This window comes from Nuphar pumila, chromosome 11, assembly GCF_984573655.1.
Source record: "Nuphar pumila chromosome 11, dmNupPumi1.hap1.1, whole genome shotgun sequence".
In the NCBI taxonomy this organism is placed as follows: domain Eukaryota; kingdom Viridiplantae; phylum Streptophyta; class Magnoliopsida; order Nymphaeales; family Nymphaeaceae; genus Nuphar; species Nuphar pumila.
The window spans coordinates 10,976,502-10,995,986 of NC_143259.1; the positions used below are offsets into that span (position 1 = coordinate 10,976,502).

The 19,485-nt window shown below is 36.1% G+C and overlaps 1 protein-coding gene across 1 annotated transcript in view; it reads right to left on the reverse strand.

The window, feature by feature from the left end:
• Positions 1-19,485, reverse strand: part of LOC149821948 (glutathione reductase, cytosolic-like) — a 101,433-nt gene that overhangs the window by 34,145 nt on the left and 47,803 nt on the right. The window contains exon 6 of the mRNA XM_089980955.1: positions 15,278-15,481. Within this exon, the coding sequence (XP_089837081.1) occupies positions 15,278-15,481 (204 nt within the window). The remainder of the gene's footprint in view (positions 1-15,277; positions 15,482-19,485) is intronic.

Here is a 19,485-nt window from a genome sequence, read left to right on the forward strand (position 1 = left end):
ATGGGTTCAGCACGGTTGATTTAATAGAAATCAATCTTTTGATAGTGTTCTTTAACAAAAAAAACATGATTTTCAATTTATTTTGACAGTGTTCTTTAACAAAAAAAACCATGTTTTTATTAATGGTTATTGATTTTTTAATCAGCAAAAAAGTCTTGCACATAAGTCGGATTCTGTCTATTCAAATGTCGATCTTCACTAAATGGATGATGTAGATCACATACACCGGGTCCAATTTGATGAAAACAACTTGCATCAGTGAGGTCCTAATGACAGGAATGGCGATATGGATGACTGGAACCTAAATGTGGTTATGGGTGCCATGCAAAACACTATGCTTGCTTCACTAAATGGAGGAAAAGAGGGATTGAAAGTGTGTTGTTATAGCCTAGCCATGAGCATTTTGTTGTTAATGTTAGTTTTTTATTGAATGAATGCTCATATTTATGCAATTAGATACTTATATAGATCAAGTTGTTGCATTAATGCTACTTTTACATGTTAATCTCATATTTTTTTCGTATTTATTTGAGATTTTTTATTTCGTGTTGGTTGGCGCTTCATCAATAAAGCATTTCTTATTTATTTATAATTTTAGATCATTTTTATAGTTTTTTTTAAGTTTAAAAAAAAAAATTTTTTTGAGGCTTACGCTTTGCGCCTCGAGGCTTACGCCTCGCCTCGGATTTTGGTGGAGCGCCTCGCTACGCCTCAACGCTTTTAACAACACTGGTTATGAGTGACATGGTCACTTGTCTGGGGTTTGATTGATGGTTGATTGGCCTCTGGATCCATGTTGCCTTTTTTTATTCAGAGAATTTTGTGTTAGAAATATGAGCACGTTGACAGGAGTATTTTTGTGCATGTATAAATATGTATATGTATTTGTAATGTATCCATTATCATTAAGGGTATTTTTGTCTCAACACATATTTCATTATATATAAAGGAGAAGGGTGTGACCTAAAAAAATCACAACCCATTTAGTTTTCAGTTCTCCTTCTTTTCGTTTTTTGGCTTTCTCTTGTTTTCTCCTTGACAAGGCACAATTCCGAGGCAGGTTCTATCATGGTATCATAGCACAGGCAAGAGTAAGACCCTGCTGCTGGTAAAGTTTCAGGTTTGCCGATTCCCAGATTTCCTTTATTCTTTCTAAACCCTAATCTCATATCTCTTCTAAAACCCTATTTTCTTGAAACCAAGAATCCTTTCTTTTCTTCTATTCACCCAGGTTGTCGTTCTGGTCTCTTCTCCTTATTCCTCTTCTATTTCCTGAACCAATATCCATCTAAAATGGTTGCTTCCTAACTTTTTTCCAAATATCCTCTTATCGTTATCTTCTCTAAAGAATGAAAAGCCATAGTTTTTCAAAAAAAAACTCTTATTACAGTTCAGTCCTGCTGATTTCATCTGCAGCAACAGCAAGCAGATCCAAATAAAAAAATGATGAAATATAATAAAAAAAGGTTGTCCTTTCAAAAAAAAGGAAAGGCTTTAAAGTCGAAGCTTATCAAAGAAGAAAGAGAAAAATCAACCTCTCACTCACTGATTTTTCTGGTCATTTCTGCAGCAGCAGCAAAAAAAAATTTGATGCTGACATCATGTTTGGTTATCTACGTTTCTGGTTCTTTTTCTTGCTTCTGTTCTTTTCATATATTCCATTTTAATTGATCCTAGTAAAACCTCTTATTCTTCCTGATGTGGCCTCCTCTAGCCCAATTAAGTCCTCCTTCCTAAGCCAACTAGTCACTGATAAATTGAATGAGACCAATTTTATCACCTTGAAAAAGCAAATCATACCCTCCATCAGCAGCCATGATCTGATGGAGCATCTCGATGGATCTGAAGTTCCTCCTGAATTCGTGTCTGAGATGCAAGTGGGAGCCAAAGAAGGTGAAGGTGTGAAAACAACCTTGTCGAAGAACCCAGCCTATTCTACCCGGCGAAAAAATGATCAGGTTGTGGTTGCATACATCACAACAACGTTGTCGCAGGAGGTTTTACTGCACGTCCCTACAGGAGTTTCAGCTAGTGATTTATGGAAGATTCTTCACAATTTGACTCGTTGCAAAGAGGAGACTCAAGTGTTGTTGAGTTCTTAAATAAAGTTAAGTTCATTGCAGATCAATTGGCAGCAATAGACAGTCCCTTGGAGGATCTTGATAATATGAACTCAGGCTTTAAGAGGTCTAGGCTCGGAATACAATACCTTCATTGCCATGTACATGAGTCAGAAACCTAGACCACCATTTGATGAACTTAGATCTTCAGTTCTTGAATATGAATCCATGTTCAATATATCTAAGAAGCGTGATAATCAATCCATGCATCATGAAATAATGGTGGCTGCTAATGCTGGTCGTGGCTTCAATAATTCGGTTAGAGGTAGCCGAGGCTGAGGACATGGCGGTTACACAGGTCAAGAGGCATACTTCCTAACCCAGCGAGTGGGCAGCACTCAAATACCACATGTCAGATGTGTGGTAAGAAGGGTCACACATGTACAAATTGTCATTGGCTCTATGTTCCAACTTTTAAACCACCAACTGTATCATATCCTGCACTTTTCAAGCCTTATCTGCCTTCAGCGAATCCCAGGCCAAGCACCCAACCATCTTATCAAGGCAATTCTTTATGTCAAGGTAGTTATCCAGCTTCTGTGACTAATGTGCATAATCCCATGCAAGCTGGTCATAATACCTTTACACCAAGGCAGTCGTGTGATATACTCTCTCAGCTTAGCATTCAGCCAAACAGGACGGCACCATGGTCATTGCGTAAATGCAGGGCAGCATTAACCAGGACAACATCATTCTTTAGGACAAAATATTCAAGCTTGGACGGCATCATCAAGTGTGCAAGGAACTCCTCAAAATACATGGTTGATTGACTCAAGGGCAGCACACCATGTTGCAGGTGACTCGGGTAAACTCACAAGCATTGTACCTTATCATAGACATAGTAATATAGTTACGAGGTGATGGAAAGCATCATCTCATTACACATATAGGAACCGCCATCATTCCTACTAGTCAAGGTAATCTATATCTACTTGATACCTTTCTTGTTCCTAACATCCGTCGTAATCTCATTTTTGTTTCTCAGTTGATAAATCAAATAAAATATGTTGTCTTTTATGCTCTTTCTGCTTCTGTGAAAGACCCTCTCACGAAAGAGATCCTCGTTGAAGGAGAAAGAGTTGGAGGTCTTTATATTATTAACACAGCTCTAACAAGTCCAGTTCATAATTTTTGTCAAAGTCCTAGAGTGCTTTTGTCTGAAGCTGATGGAAGCTCTCTTGAAGTCAAGCCTTGGCATCGTAGAGTAGGTCATTGCAATTTGAGTTTTTTCCAAACTTTATGTAACAAAGGTCTTATTCCTTTGAAGAATAAGATATCTAAGATTCTAAAGTTCTTCTTTCATGTTCTACTTGTCGTTTATATAAGAGTCATGCTCTACCTTTTGATTCTGGTAACAAAAGAGCTACGTTTCCATTTGAGTTGATTCATTTTGATGTCCGAAGGCTCACTTCATATGTGTCTATGTCTAATTCTCGTTACTATGTTTTCTTTATTGATGACTTCACTAAGTATACCTGGATCTATTTTGTGAAAAGCAAAGACTAAGTGTTTGAAACCTTTAAAAGATTCAAGACCTATGTTGAAACCCAATTTAGTCGAAAAATCTTATGTTTTCGTAGTGATGGTGGCGGTGAATATATGTCAGTAGCTTTTACCAAATTGTTGCATGAAAATGGTATTTTACGTGAGGTATCTTATACAAAAATATCTCAACAAAATGGGACAACTGAAAGGAAGCACAAACACATAGTAGAGATTGTTTTAACTATGTTAACAGAGTCAAAAGTAAGAAAGGACTTGTGGGGAGAAGCCTTTCATACAGCCTGTGTATTGCATTAACCATATGTCTCTCTAATATTGAAGGATGGTCACCATAGTATCTACTATTTGGCAAACAACCTGATTATTCCCTAATGTGTGTGTTTGGTAGTAAATGTTTTGTGCATATTGATAACTCTTTGCGTAATAAGTTGTCTCCAAGAGCGCAGGAATGTCAATTTATGGGTTATAATGATAAATATTTAGGATACAGGTGCTTCAATCCAGCCACTCAAAAGCTAGTCATATCCAGAGATGTCTTTCATGAGAAAAGTGGTTTCTCAAACAAATCAAATAAGCAGCCACAAGTTCTATTGGCCAGCTACCAAGTCATTTACATCGGATCAAAATCAATTGATAGGCGTTGACCTTGAATCAGCCAAATCATTGTCGTTCATTCAGCAAAATCAGTCAAGCAAATAACCTGATAATTTTCAGTTCTTTCCACATGTTTATGTCAGGAGAGGAAGAATGAGTGATAAGCTGTTAAAATGTACCTATTATATATATATATATATATATATATATATATATATATATATATATATATATATATATATATATATATATATATATATATAATTCTGTATATTACATCAATACCCGATAGGGGTATTTTTGTAATTTCACATAGTTGTTTTAGAAAACAACTATTTTTTCTTTTTTGAATAAATGTAATTTTTATTTTTTCATTTCTTTTTTATTCTTTTTGAGGACCTAAAGGGGCTCCAACATAGAAGTCGTTGGAGCCCCCAACGGTCACAAATGTGACCGTTGGGGGCTTCCAACGACTCTATGGGAGCCCCCTTTTGGCTCTCCTTTTGAGGCCCTTTGGCCCTCCTTTTTCCTCCTCTTCCTCTTGTATAAATAGGGGTGATCCCCTTGTGTATTCTCATCTTGGAGAGCTTCTCTCTCTTTTCAATAAGAGGCTTTGTATATTGTTGCCTTCTTAAAGGCTTGTGCTTGTATTGTCCCTTCGCGGACTTGTGATATTTTCTCTTTTATTCATTGTTGTATGTGCTTGTATGCACTCTTTATATTTCCGCATTATCTCATTACATGGTATCAGAGCCACTCGATTCTTGAAGGAAAGGTGTGGATCGTGTATCTCTTATTTTAGTGAACATCTTCTCACTTCTTGGCAACATCATGGAGACAAAGATTGATCTTTCTTTCAAGCTCAATGGAAAGAACTATATGATGTGGGCATCGGCAATGAAAAATAATCTCAAAGGAAAGAAGCTTTGGGGTTATGCCATGGGGACCATTCCGGAACCTAAGCTTATGCTCACGAAGATGGAAGAAGATCAAGAAAAAGCTCTTGAGGGAGATGCGCGTCTCAAGGCCATTGAAAATCATCAAAAGGAAGTGGAAGATTGGGAAAGCAATCACGCAAAAATCCTTGCGTGGTTTATGAACAATGTGGAACTTAAGGTATGTGCTAATATAGCTAAATTTCGTAGAGCCAATGAGGCTTGGTCCTTTATGAGGGGTATGTATACCCAAAAGGATCTTGCAAGAGCATACTTCTTGCAAGAAAAGGTTAGAACCACCAAGCAAGGTGATTCTAGCATTCAAGACTACTATAGTGCCCTAAACCCACTATGGGATGAATTGGCTCTTTTAGAGCCAAAGTGGGTTTCTATGGAAGATGTTGATTTAAGACAAAAACAAATGAAACAAGAGCGATTGTTTCAATTTCTTTTTGGGCTACGTCCCGAATTTGAGCAAGTGAGATCCTCACTTCTCCATAGATCTATTTTTCCTCCTATTGAGGATGCTATAGCCGAAATCACTCAAGAGGAGACAAGGCTTGGCATGAGTAAGCATGTTGATGAAGTCCTTGCCGTATCCAAACCGGGTAACAATGTTAGAACCTATAAGCCTCCTCATTTTGGGAAACAAGTGAACTACAATGGAGGAAGAAAAATGATTGTTTGTCATTATTGCAATGAGTCGGGTCACATTAGACCCGCTTGTCCAAAGCTTATGGGAGCCTTCAAGCCTAAAGTAGCCTCTCTTGAAGAAACCACCACCAAAGAAGATGAAGGCAAAAACAATGACATTAAAGAAACTCTTGGACAAATATCTATGGCTCTCCAACAAATGCTAAAAGTTTTCTCCTCCACATCGGGTGCGGCCATTGCTTCAACATCATCACCCGGTACGTATTCTTGGATCCTTGATTCCGGAGCGTCTTTTCATATGACCCCTCATGAAAATGCACTTAGTGATGTTTGCATCAATTCAAAGGACTCTTGTGTCTCAACGGCCGATGGAACTTTTTTGAAAATTTCAAGTATTGGCTCTTTTAAAGATTATCAAAATTTTTGTGTTCCAAAAGTAAGAGTTGTTCCCAAATTAAATTTAAACCTTTTTTCGGTTTCTCAAATTGCCGACCATGGATGTGAAATATCTTTCTCATCTAATGGTTGCTTTGTGCAGGATCTCCGGTCCGGGAAGCGGATTGGGCAAGGCCATAGAAAGGGAGACCTCTATTATAGGGACCATCTTGATCTCCCTACAAATTTTTTTTGTTCTTATGTCCAAGAAAAAAATATGGAAACTTGGCATAAAAGACTTGGTCATCCAAGTTATTCCAAAATGTATCTCTTTCCTTTTGAAAACAAATTTTGTAAGGAAAAAGAAATTAATTGCAAAGATTGCATTTTTGGAAAAATGAAGTCTATTCCTTTTCCAACTAGATCGTTTTTCTAATCAAGGCCTTTTGAATTGGTGCATTCGGATGTTTGGGGTCCTTCTCCGGTTATGTCTAAAGGGGGTTATTCATATTATGTTACGTTTATTGATGACTTTACTCGGTATGTTTGGATTTATTTCCTTAGTCATAAGTCGGAAGTATTTACTTTCGTTAAAGATTTTCATAAAAAGGTTCAAAATCAATTTCAAAGTAACATATCTATTTTAAGATCCGATTCCGGTGGTGAATACTTATCTCACGAATTCCAAAACTATTTAAACCAAAATGGCATTTGTCATCAAAAGTCATGTCCTAGGACTCCTCAACAAAATGGCCTAGCGGAAAGGAAACATAGGCACATTATAGAAACCGCTAGAACATTACTTGTGTCTAGAAATATTCCAAAAAAATTTTGGGCGGAAGTCGTTCTTACCTCAACCTATCTAATCAATAGAATGCCCTCTTCTAAGTTAAAAAATGCTTCTCCCTATGAGAAACTCTTTAAGTTTTCACCCGATTTTAATCGACTTCGTATTTTTTGTTGCAAATGTTTTGTCCTACTACATAAAATGGATAAGTTATCTCCAAAAGCAATTGAATGTGTATTTTTTTGATATGGTGAAAATAAAAAAGGGTATAGATGTTATGATTTTAAGAATGATAAACTATATGTTTCAAAAGATGTAACATTTCTCGAAGAAGAAAACGGTTTTGATAAAATAGAAGAGACAAATGAAATCGATTATATATTCTTATATGATCTTATTGATGACATACAAGAAGACTCTCTTGAAAACATAGATGACACTCACGAGGTATCCCCTCTTGACATAACACTCTCAAATGATAGTAATTCAAATACAAATGTTCATGATAGTGATGTCAATATAAATGTTTACTCAAGAAGAAATCAAGAAAAACCTATTAGTGCCCTCGAAAAATACTCTCAAATTTCCGAATCCATTGAGGAACCACAAGTTAGGCATTCTTCTAGAATATCAATACCCCCAAATAGGTTTGTATCCTATGATTCTTTAACTCCCAACTATCGAGCATGTTTGATAACTCTACATTCTTATTTTGAACCGGCTCACTATAATCAAGCTAAATCCATACCTCATTGGGTTGAAGCAATGCAAGTTGAACTAAATGCTTTAAAAAAGGCCAATACCTGGGAAGTAGTTGATCTACCCTCACACAAAAAACCTATTGGTTGTCGTTGGGTCTTCAAAGTTAAAACTAAAAGCGATGGCTCTTTAGAACGATATAAAGTCAGATTGGTTGCTAAGGGATACTCCCAAGAATATGGTATTGATTACGAAGAAACATTCGCCCCCGTAGCTCGTATGACTAGTGTCAGAACCTTAATAGCTGTCGCATCAACCAAAAAATGACCTATTTATCAACTTGACGTAAAAAATGACTTTTTAAATGGAAGTTTAAGTGAAGAAGTTTATATGGATCCACCACCCGGAATAAATATTAAGCAAGGTCAAACACTTCGGCTTTTAAAGGCGTTATATGGTCTTAAACAAGCCCCTAAGGCTTGGTATGATTGTTTTAGTGATATCATGATAAAATTAGGATTTCATTCTTGTTATACTGACACTGCTCTTTTTGTTAAAAATGCAGGTTCTAGTATCGTAATTTTGTTGCTTTATGTTGATGATATGATTATCACTGGAAATGATCAAAGTAGTATTATTAATGTTAAAAATATGTTAAAAGATAATTTTGATATGTCTGATTTAGGTTTTCTCAGATATTTTCTTGGAATTTAGGTCGCATATTCTCCTAGAGGATATATTTTGTCACAGATGAAGCTTGCTGCAGATATATGTTCTAAGTCTGGGATTTCTGATGATAAGAAGGTAGAGACTCCCGAGGTTATTAATGCCAAATTGTGGTTAGAGGATGGGGTTCTTCTGAAAGATCCTACACCGTACAGACAACTCATTGGGTCTCTTACATATTTGACCATCACCAGACCAGATATCACTCATGCGGTTCACTCAGTCAGTCAATTTCAGCATGCTCCTACAACCGTGCATATGAGTGCGGTTCTCCGAATCATCCGCTACATTCGGAATACCATCAATAAAGGGCTATTTCTATCCTCCTCTTCCTCTTTGAATCTTCTTGCTTATACTGATGCAGATTGGGGAGGTAATCCCAATGATCGAGTCTCAACTACTGGTTTTTGTGTCTTTTTAGGGGACTCATTGATTGTCTGGCGATGCAAGAAGCAGCAGAAAGTTTCACTGTCATCCACTGGAGCTGAGTACCGGGCAATGGCAACCACAACAATGGAACTTGTATGGCTTCGCAGTTTGCTTAAAGATATGGGAGTTGATATTACTGAAGCCTCAAAACTGTGTTGCGACAATAAGAGTGCCATCTATATTGCGAGGAATCATACTTTTCATGAACGTACGAAACATATCGAAATGGATTGCCACTATGTTCGTGATGAATTTTTACGAGGAACTATTGCTCTACCATATGTCACTTCAGAATATCAGTTGGCAGACTTCTTCACTAAAGCTCTTCCGGCTCCTCGCTTCATGTTTCTTCTCGGCAAACTTTCCGTCATTCCCCCGTAAAGTTTGAGGGGGGGTGTTAAAATGTACCTATTATATATATATATATATAAATTCTGTATATTACATCAATACCCGATAGGGGTATTTTTGTAATTTCACATAGTTGTTTTAGAAAACAACTATTTTTTCTTTTTTGAATAAATGTAATTTTTATTTTTTCATTTCTTTTTTATTCTTTTTGAGGACCTAAAGGGGCTCCAACATAGAAGTCGTTGGAGCCCCCAACGGTCACAAATGTGACCGTTGGGGGCTCCCAACGACTCTATGGGAGCCCCCTTTTGGCTCTCCTTTTGAGGCCCTTTGGCCCTCCTTTTTCCTCCTCTTCCTCTTGTATAAATAGGGGTGATCCCCTTGTGTATTCTCATCTTGGAGAGCTTCTCTCTCTTTTCAATAAGAGGCTTTGTATATTGTTGCCTTCTTAAAGGCTTGTGCTTGTATTGTCCCTTCGCGGACTTGTGATATTTTCTCTTTTATTCATTGTTGTATGTGCTTGTATGCACTCTTTATATTTCCGCATTATCTCATTACATAAGCAACCCAAGTCTAATCAGGAAGTGAAGCAGCCATCTACAATTTTAATTTTAGAGTCAGAATCATCCCCAGATCATGTAGCAACAAGTGATATAGTAACATCAACTACTCATGATCAGCTCAGAAGGTCTACGCATTTCAAGCATCCTCCAAAAAAATGGGTGAGTTATGATTCATTTCCAGCAGAATTTCAGCTTTTTGCCACAAATATACTATCTGAAACTAAGCCCAAAACTTACCATGAAGCTACCCAAAGTACAAATTGGATTGAGGCCATGAATGAAGAGATTTATGCTCTCCATGAATGTGATACTTGAGAAGTTGTTCCACGTCCAAAGGATAAAAATATTGTTGGATGTCGCTAGCTATATAGGATCAAATATAAAGCAGATGGAAGCATAGAGAGGTACAAAGCATGACTTGTTGCAAAAGGATACACCCAGGAACATGGTTTAGATCTTAACGAAACTTTCAGTTCAATCGGGAGAATGGGTATCATCTATGTTGTTTTATCCCTTGCGGCCATGAATAGATGGAAGATTAGCTAGTTAGATGTAAAGAATGCTTTCCTACATGGTGTCCGCAATGAGAAATTTTACAAGGAACATCCACCTGGATATTCAAAAGAAAATTCATCCACTACCGTCAGATTGAAGAAAGCACTATATGGTCTAAAACAAGCATCAAGGGTCTGGTTTGAAAAATTCAGTAAGAATCTTTGTGCCTTGGGGTTATCCCGTAGTCAATGTGATTACTCGCTATTTTTGCATTACGATCAAGTGCATATTTCTATTTTTTAGTATATGTCGATGACATTATCATTACGACCAGTGATGTGTCACGTATTGAGGTGTTGAAGAGTGTTATTGGCATGAAGTTTCACATGAAAGATTTAAGTGACTTGAGGTACTTACTGGGAGCAGAGATAGACTATACTGAAAAGTTTATAACTCTTGTACAGCAAAAGTATGCACTTGATCTACTCACCAGAATTGGAATGAAGGATTGTAAACCAGTTTCAACGCCAATCTCCACCAATACCAATTTGGTGGATGACATGCCCAATGATCAAGAACTTGAAGAGCCATGAATGTTCAGAAGCCTAGTGGGTGTCTTGCAATACTTAATGTTTACATGTCCAGATTTGATTTTTGCAGTAAATCAAATATCCCAATTTATGCATGCACCTAAACAAAGTCATATGGAGGCAGCCAAGAGGATTTTGCGCTATATCAAAGGCACTATTACGGATGGATTAGTTTATCAATGTGGTGCCAAATCCAATGATATACCATTAACTGTGTTGGCTTATTCTGATTCTGATTGGGCAGGAGATCCTTCTACTAGAAGGTCAGTTTTATTTCTTGAGCAAGTAGAAAACAACGTACAGTAGCAAGATCAAGTACTGAGGCCGAATATAGATCCATGGCGGCAGTAGCCTCGAAAGCCTTGTAGATTAAACATCTCCTCACAACATTACATCAGCCCATTAGTAAATCTTTGCTTTTTTGTGACAATCGGAGTGCAGTTGCAATTGTCTCCAATCTCGTTCAACACGATAAGATGAAACATGTTGAATTGGATCAACATTTTGTTTGAGAGAAGATTAGGAGTCAAGAGATTCAATCATTCAACCCCTATTTATTAAAGGCGAATATCAAATAGTGGATCTCTTTACAAAGCCACTTTCAGTTGCTCGGTATTGGCATTTCAAAGGCAAACTGTCCATGGTGATTTCTACCCCAAGTACAGTTTGAGGGGGCATGTTAGAAATATAAGCACGTTGACAGGGGTATTTTTGTCCATGTACAAATTTGTATATGTATTTGTATTATACCCATTACCATTATGGGTATTTTTTGTCTCAACACATATTTCATTATATAAAGGAGAAGGGCGTGACCTAAGAAAATCACGACCCATTCAGTTTTTGGTTCTTCTCCTTTTCATTTTTTGTCTTTCTCTTGTTTTCTCCTTGACAAGGCATGATTCCCGAGGCAAGTTTTATCTCCTTTTTGTTTTTTTGGCTTTCTCTTGTTTTTTCCTTGATAGGGCATGGTTCTTGAGGCAGGTTTTATCGGTTTGTTGGGTGAGTTGAGTGCCCCTCATTTTATATCAGTCTAGAGTGTTAACTTATGGTTTGACTCTAACTGACAGTTGTTTGATCTCTGGATATGAGTGTATTGTATCACTCATTTGTTGTTTTGGCCATTGTTATTGTTATAGATGCTTATAATTTTGTTTATCTGTGATTGGCTACATATTTTTTGAAACCATAGTGTTTCAAAAGATTGCTAAAATTGATATTCTTATTGGTAACATTGGTGTGTTTTCATTACAAGCTTTCTTACCTCGAGTGTCTTCTCCTTGTTATACCTCTTATCTAAGTGTCATTATATATAGACAAGAGATGTTTGTTCACACATTTGTTTGTGTTTTTAGCCCATTGTTGGCATTATGATTATACTCTTGATCTAATTGTTGATACACTTGTTTTTTCAGTGTCATTATATGTAGACAAGAGATGTTTGTTCACACCGTATGTGATTTTAGCCCATTGTTGGCATTGTAATTACTCTTATTCTAGTCACTGATACACTTGTTTTGAGTTCATTATATGTAGACAAGAGATGTTTATACACACTTTCGTGTATGTCTTTGGCCCTTTAGTGGCTTTATGTTTATGCTCTTGTTCTAATCGCTGATATACTTGATTTTGAGAATTTGAGGTCTAGTGAGGTGATTATTTATGATGGTCAAACTATCATTGAGATTTGCAAACATCATTCTTTAAATCTCTTCACAAAAATTTTGAATTTTTACTCATTTATCCTTACATGGAAAATAGTTATTGAAATATTTTCATGCATTTTGCATTGAATATGATTTAATTGCATGATTAAGGTCACTTTAATTGTGTTTCATGATAGGCTGCCTTGTGTGTTTTGCATATATATTGCTATTTGCAAAATATTATTTTATGATATTTGTGAAATTTTAAATCTCTTATAAGTTATTTTCTCTTGGAAAAGTTTTTATCGTAATTGGTCCATAAGTGACTCTTTCATTGGCTCTAAACTATTGCATGATTCATTCATATATACATTAATTGTATGGTTAATAGTTAATACTGCTTCTAAAACATAATGTTTGATTGATCCATGTTTGTCATATTTGTATTATCTTAACCTTTATTGAATGATTTGAATTATTTCTTGTATCTTCCGCCGGTGTAAAAATGACTTGTTCTCAAAAGGAAATCTATTTATGAGTAAGATACTCTTCTTTGTGGGATTTTATGATTTAAACACCTTTTGTGAGTCATTTATTCAAGGTATTAATGTCACTTGACAAATCATATTTCATGTCTTGCATCCATTAATGTGCTTTTTCTTGATAAATATGTGTTGATTATCCTAAAGTTTACTTTCTTTTATTTGTTAGTTGTTTCTTGAGTTTTTCACATTTTATGCATGATTCTGAAGTTTGCTTAGTAGGTTTTACTTTCTCATTTTGAAGTATTGGTGTATTGTGCATACTTCCATAAATGTTTTCATGAATAATTTTAATGAATGTTTAAAGTGATTAATGATTTATGAGCATGGCCTCCATAATATCAATACATTTCATGATTCTATTTTTGATATATATGTTCCTTTGTATAATTGGGATTTTTCGCTTGCTCTATTTTACATGTTCTCAAGTATTGAAGAGCCGATTAGAACAAATGATTGACAGAAATACTGAAGACTCTATTCACCCTTCAATGAAAGGAACTAATGAAAAAACATGATGAAAACTATGAAGACTTTTAAAGACATGGGTTCTTTTGTAATTGCAACCTTACGGTTACATCACCGTAAGTCTGAGGGGGGGTGTTAAGTTATATGTATAACTTCATATATAGTTGTATATATTCAAGATATATGTAATTATAATGAATAATGTAATTTAGGTTGCCTACCAAGGGCATTTTGGTCATTTTGTACAAGTTAGAAATTAGGTTTTTTTTATTCTTCTTATTTTTATTTTTTGTATTTTTTATTTTTTTGTGTAAGGGCATTAGTGTAATATGCCTCCACATAGTCGTTGGGAGCCTCCCAATGTCTATTTTGGAAGCTCCCTCTTGGCCTCTTCTTGTCTATAAATAAGGGCTTACGGCCCCTTGTATTTGTAAGCTTCTTTGAAACTCCTTGATGAATAAATTCATTGTTTTTTAAGTGTTGTCTCTCTTTTGATATCGTATGCACTCTTGTGCTTGTGTAAGCCTTAGTGCTTTTTAGATTGTCCCATAGTGGACTTGTGCATGTGCACTTTGTGATTGTGTTCTTCGTAAACCCTTAGTGGTTGTTGTGCTTTGGACCATTTGTGAGTGTGATTTGTGCTTCTTGAGTGAGGTGTGCGAAGACTCCTTGTTTCATTACAACCTAGTGAATTTTGCTCTTGAATGGCTTGGTCATGTTATATTATTTATTGGCAAGCAAAAATCAAGAATTCCAGATAACCAACCAAACATGAGCAAAGTGAAAATCTGGATAATATTTCCAGATGTTGAAGTACAAATCAAACACTTTAATTTTTTAGGACTAGAAAGATTGAGGTTCTAAAAAACTGTATTAATATGAAACCAGAAAATTAAATTTCTGGATTTGTAAACAAACAAGCCCTAAGAATGCATGGAAAATCATAAGTTCGTCCACCCAAAGCAACAGATTATCTCACCTGTGCTAGTACAATGGGTTAAACCTAAATAACTCGAGTACATGCATAAGTTTTTCTATTATAAGATTCCATTTCCAACCTGAGTTAGACAAGTTAGCTTCACACAAAACTCCCCTACACTTGAAATACTGTTCCTAGCAAGCATGCTTTCCCTCAAACTGAGCCACCAAAAAGACCAACGAATAATCCAAGGAATCAGTGCATGACCAGAGATCAAAGTAGGGGCAAATGTGCACCAAAAAAGAACTGTGCACCAGCTTAAGGATTCAAACAAAAGTGCTCTAACAAACAAGTGCAGACAAGTAGCAAAATCAAGAAAATCCAAGGTAGGTGGCTTCATTCAAATCAAGCCAACCCCAAGCATATGCATGCAAAGGGAAAATGGGGAAAATCTAAATGTATATCAAATGAAAAACCTTAACAGGTTTTGCAAGGTAGCAAAGGTGAACCTTACATTAGAGAGTTTTTCTTCATAAGTGCTGCACTCATGTTGGGCACTTGCAGATGCTGAGACCAAAACTTATTATTCTTCTAAAATCTAAAGTACCTTCTCTTAAATTTCAATTATTTTATTTTCCATCTCTCCATTTCACTTTTCCTCTGATTTCACACACAACATGCATGCACCACACATGCACAAACATGCAAGCACACATGCACGCACACGCACCCAGACACACACATCTTGTTGAATCATATCATTGGTCTGAAAAAAATAAAATACTGCATTGAATACCAATGGTCAAGACTGAAACATACCAGGTATTAGTTACTGTATATTGAACCATAAATTAAATATCTGAACAAAAAATATAAAATACCTGCCCTGGAATAGGTACACGAGTTGCCCGACTGCCGGTTGCAATCAAGATATGCTTTGCTGAGTATATGTTCTTGGTGCCATCATTTTGAGTCACCTCAACTCGATGAGGATCTACTACCTTCCCCTTACCTTCTAATAATGTGACACCAGAATTTGCCAGCAACCTTTTGTATACCCCATTTAGCCTGTTTATTTCCTGTGTCTGGAACATCCATGAATAAGATTAACATAAAATCAAGCAGAACAGTTATCAAAAGCTGAAGTCTATGTACTAGCCCATGGAGTAACACGGAAACTGAAGAAGAAAATTCTAATTGTAGACAAACCTATCTCTATCGTTCGATAAAGCACAAGTTGTCCTACATGAGTCCATAGACATCAAACTTTGATAAAAATGAAACCATAGACATCAAACCTTTTTAATGTCCTTAACAGTTAAAAAATGGGGCTTGCACTGGACAATGTCAGACCTCATCACATTCACTCTCATCATAATTTTCAAACAGTACTTTCCAGAGGTCCCCTAGGTATCACATAATAGAAACCCCGAGGAAAGTTTCTTTTATGCTTGTGAAGATATAAGCAACGCAGCATCTCTTTTTGGCAGTTCATGCAATTAAGAAGACTGCATACTTTAAGCACTTTTAATTCCAAGAGAAATGGGGAAACTGAAAATTATTCCAAAGGGAAATCAATTTCCCAATGTTTCCAGAATAATTTTCATAAAACAAATTTAAACTTTGTATTAGCAAATAAATTTGGTGGCTTCTCTCATCCAAATAGGTGGAGAACAGAAGCCAATGGAAAAAGGTCAGGGCACATGGATACTTGTCCAGAAAATTGGGGTTGCCATAGTAAAAATTGTTAAAATGTATCTCATATATATATATATATATATATATATATATATATATATATATATATATATATATATATATATATATATATATATATATATATATATTACATCAATACCCGGTAGGGGTATTTTTGTAATTTCACATAGTTGTTTTAGAAAACAACTATTTTCGAGCTTTGTTAAAATGTATTTTTATTTTTTATTTTTTTACAATTCTTTTTTTGTATTTTTTAAGGACCAAAAGGGGATCCAACCATAGAGTCGTTGGAGCCCTCAACGGTCACAAATGTGACCGTTGGGGGCTCCCAACGACTCCATGGGAGCCCCCTTTTGGCTCTCCTTTTGAGGCCTTTGGCCTTCCTTTCTCTCCTCTCTCTTTTGTATAAATAGGGGTGAACCCCTTGTATATTTTTCATTCTTGAGAGCTCTCTCTCTCTTTTCAATAAGAGGCTTTTTATATTGTTGCCTTCTTAAAGGCTTGTGCTTGTATTGTCCCTTAGTGGACTTGTGATATTGTCTCTTTTATTCATTGTTGTAAGTGCTCATAAACACTCTTTATATTTCCGCAATATCTCATTACATGGTATCAGAGCCACTCGATTCTTGAAGGAAAGGTGTGGTTCGTGTATTTCATATTTTGTGGATCTCTTCTCACTTCTTAGAAACATTATGAAGGCAAAGATTGACCTATCCTTCAAGCTCAATGGAAAGAATTACATGATGTGGGCATCGGCAATGGAAAATAATCTCAAAGGAAAGAAACTTTGGGGTTTTGTCATGGGTACCGTTCCGGAACCTAAGCTTATGCTCACGAAGAACGAAGGAGGTCAAGAAAAGGCTCTTGAAGGAGATGCTCGCCTCAAGGCCATTGAAAATCATAAAAAAGAAGTGGAAGATTGGGAAAGCAATCACGCGAAAATCCTTGCGTGGTTTATGAATAATGTTGAGGTTAAGGTATGTGCTAATATAGCTAAATTTCGTAGAGCTAATGAGGCTTGGTCCTTTATGAAGGGTATGTATACCCAAAAAGATCTTGCAAGAGCATATTTCTTGCAAGAAAAGATTAGAACCACCAAACAAGGTTATTCTAGCATTCAAGACTATTATAGTGCCCTAAACCCGCTATGGGATGAATTGGCTCTTTTAGAGCCAAAATGGGTTTCTATGAAAGATATTGATTTAAGACAAAAACAAATGGAACAAGAACGATTGTTCCAATTTCTTTTTGGGCTACGTCCCGAATTTGAGCAAGTGAGATCCTCACTTCTCCATAGATCTATTTTTCCTCCTATTGAGGATGCTATTGTCGAAATCACCCAAGAGGAGACAAGGCTTGGCATGAGTAAACATGTTGATGAAGTACTTGCCGTATCAAAACCGGGTAACAATGTAAGAACCTATAAACCTCCTCATTTTGGGAAACAAGGAAACTACAATGGAGGAAAAAAATGATTGTTTGTCATCATTGCTATGAGCCGGGTCACATTAAACCCGCTTGCCCAAAGCTCAATGGAACTTTCAAGCCAAAGGTGGCCTCTCTTGAAGAAACTACCACCAAAGAAGATGAAGGCAAGAACAATGAACTCAAGAAAACTCTTGAGCAAATATCTATGGCTCTCCAACAAATTCTAAAAGTTTTTTCCTCCACATCGGGTGCGGCTATTGCTTCTACATCATCACCCGGTACGTATTCTTGGATCCTTGACTCCGGAGCCTCTTTTCATATGCCCCCCCATGAAAATGCACTTATTGATGTTTGCACCAATTCAAAGGACTCTTGTGTCTCTACGGCCGATGGAACCTTTTTAAAAAATTCAAGTATTGGCTCTTTTAAAGATTCTAAAAAATTTTGTGTTCCAAAAGTAAGAGTTGTTCCCAAACTAAATTTAAACCTTTTTTCGGTCTCCCAAATTGCCGACCATGGATGTGAAATATCTTTCTCATCTAATGGTTGCTTTGTGCAGGATCTCCGGTCCGGGAAGCGGATTGGACAAGGCCATAGAAAGGGAGACCTCTATTATATGGACCATCTCGATCTCCCTACAAATTATTTTTGTTCTTATGTCCAAGAAAAAAACATGGAAACTTGGCATAAAAGACCTGGTCATCCAAGTTATTCCAAAATGTATCTTTTTCCTTTTGGAAATAAATTTTGTAAGGAAAAAGAAATTAATTGCAAAGATTGCATTTTTGGTAAAATGAAGTCTATTCTATTTACAACTAGAACTTTTCTTTCATCAAGACCTTTTGAATTGGTGCATTCGGATGTATGGGGCCCTTCTCCGGTTATGTCTAAGGGGGGATATTCGTATTATGTTACTTTTATTGATGACTTTACCCGGTATGTTTGGATTTATTTTCTTAGTCATAAATCGGAAGTATTTACCTTCTTTAAAGATTTTCATAGAAAAATTCAAAATCAATTCCAAAATAATATATCTATTTTGAGATCTGATTCCGGTGGTGAATACTTATCTCACGAATTTCAAAGCTATTTAACCCAAAATGGAATTTGCCATCAAAGGTCATGTCCTAGGACCCCTCAACAAAATGGCCTAGCGGAAAGGAAACATAGGCACATTATAAAAACCGCTAGAACATTACTTGTTTCTAGAAATATTCCAAAGAAGTTTTGGGCCGAAGCCGTTCTGACCGCAACTTATTTAATCAATAGAATGCCCTCTTCTAAATTAAAAAATGCTTCTCCCTATGAAAAGCTCTTTAAACTTTCACCCGATTTCAATCGTCTTCGTATTTTTGGTTGCAAATGCTTTGTACTATTACATAAAAGGGATAAGTTGTCTCCAAAAGCAATTGAATGTGTTTTTTTAGGATATGGTGAAAATCAAAAAAGGTATAGATGTTATGATTTTAAAAATGATAAACTATATGTTTCAAAAGATATAACATTTCTAGAAGAAGAGAATGGTTTTGATGAAATAAAAGAAACGAACGAAATTGATTACATATTTTTATATGATCTTATTGATGACATAGAAGATACATGTGAGGCGTCCCATCTTGATATAATACCCTCAAATGATAGTGATACAAATATAAATGTTTACTGAAGAAGAAATCAAGAAAACCCTATTAGTGCCCTCGAAAAATACTCTGAAATTTCTACATCTACTGAGGAACCACAAGCTAGACATTCTTCTAGAATATCAATACCCCCAAATAGGTTTGTATCCTATGATTCCTTAACTCCCAACTATCGGGCATGTTTAATAACCCTACATTCTTATTTTGAACCTGCTCACTATAATCAAGCTAAATCTATACCACATTGGGTTGAAGCAATGCAAGTTGAACTAAATTCATTAAATAAGGCTAATACTTGGGAA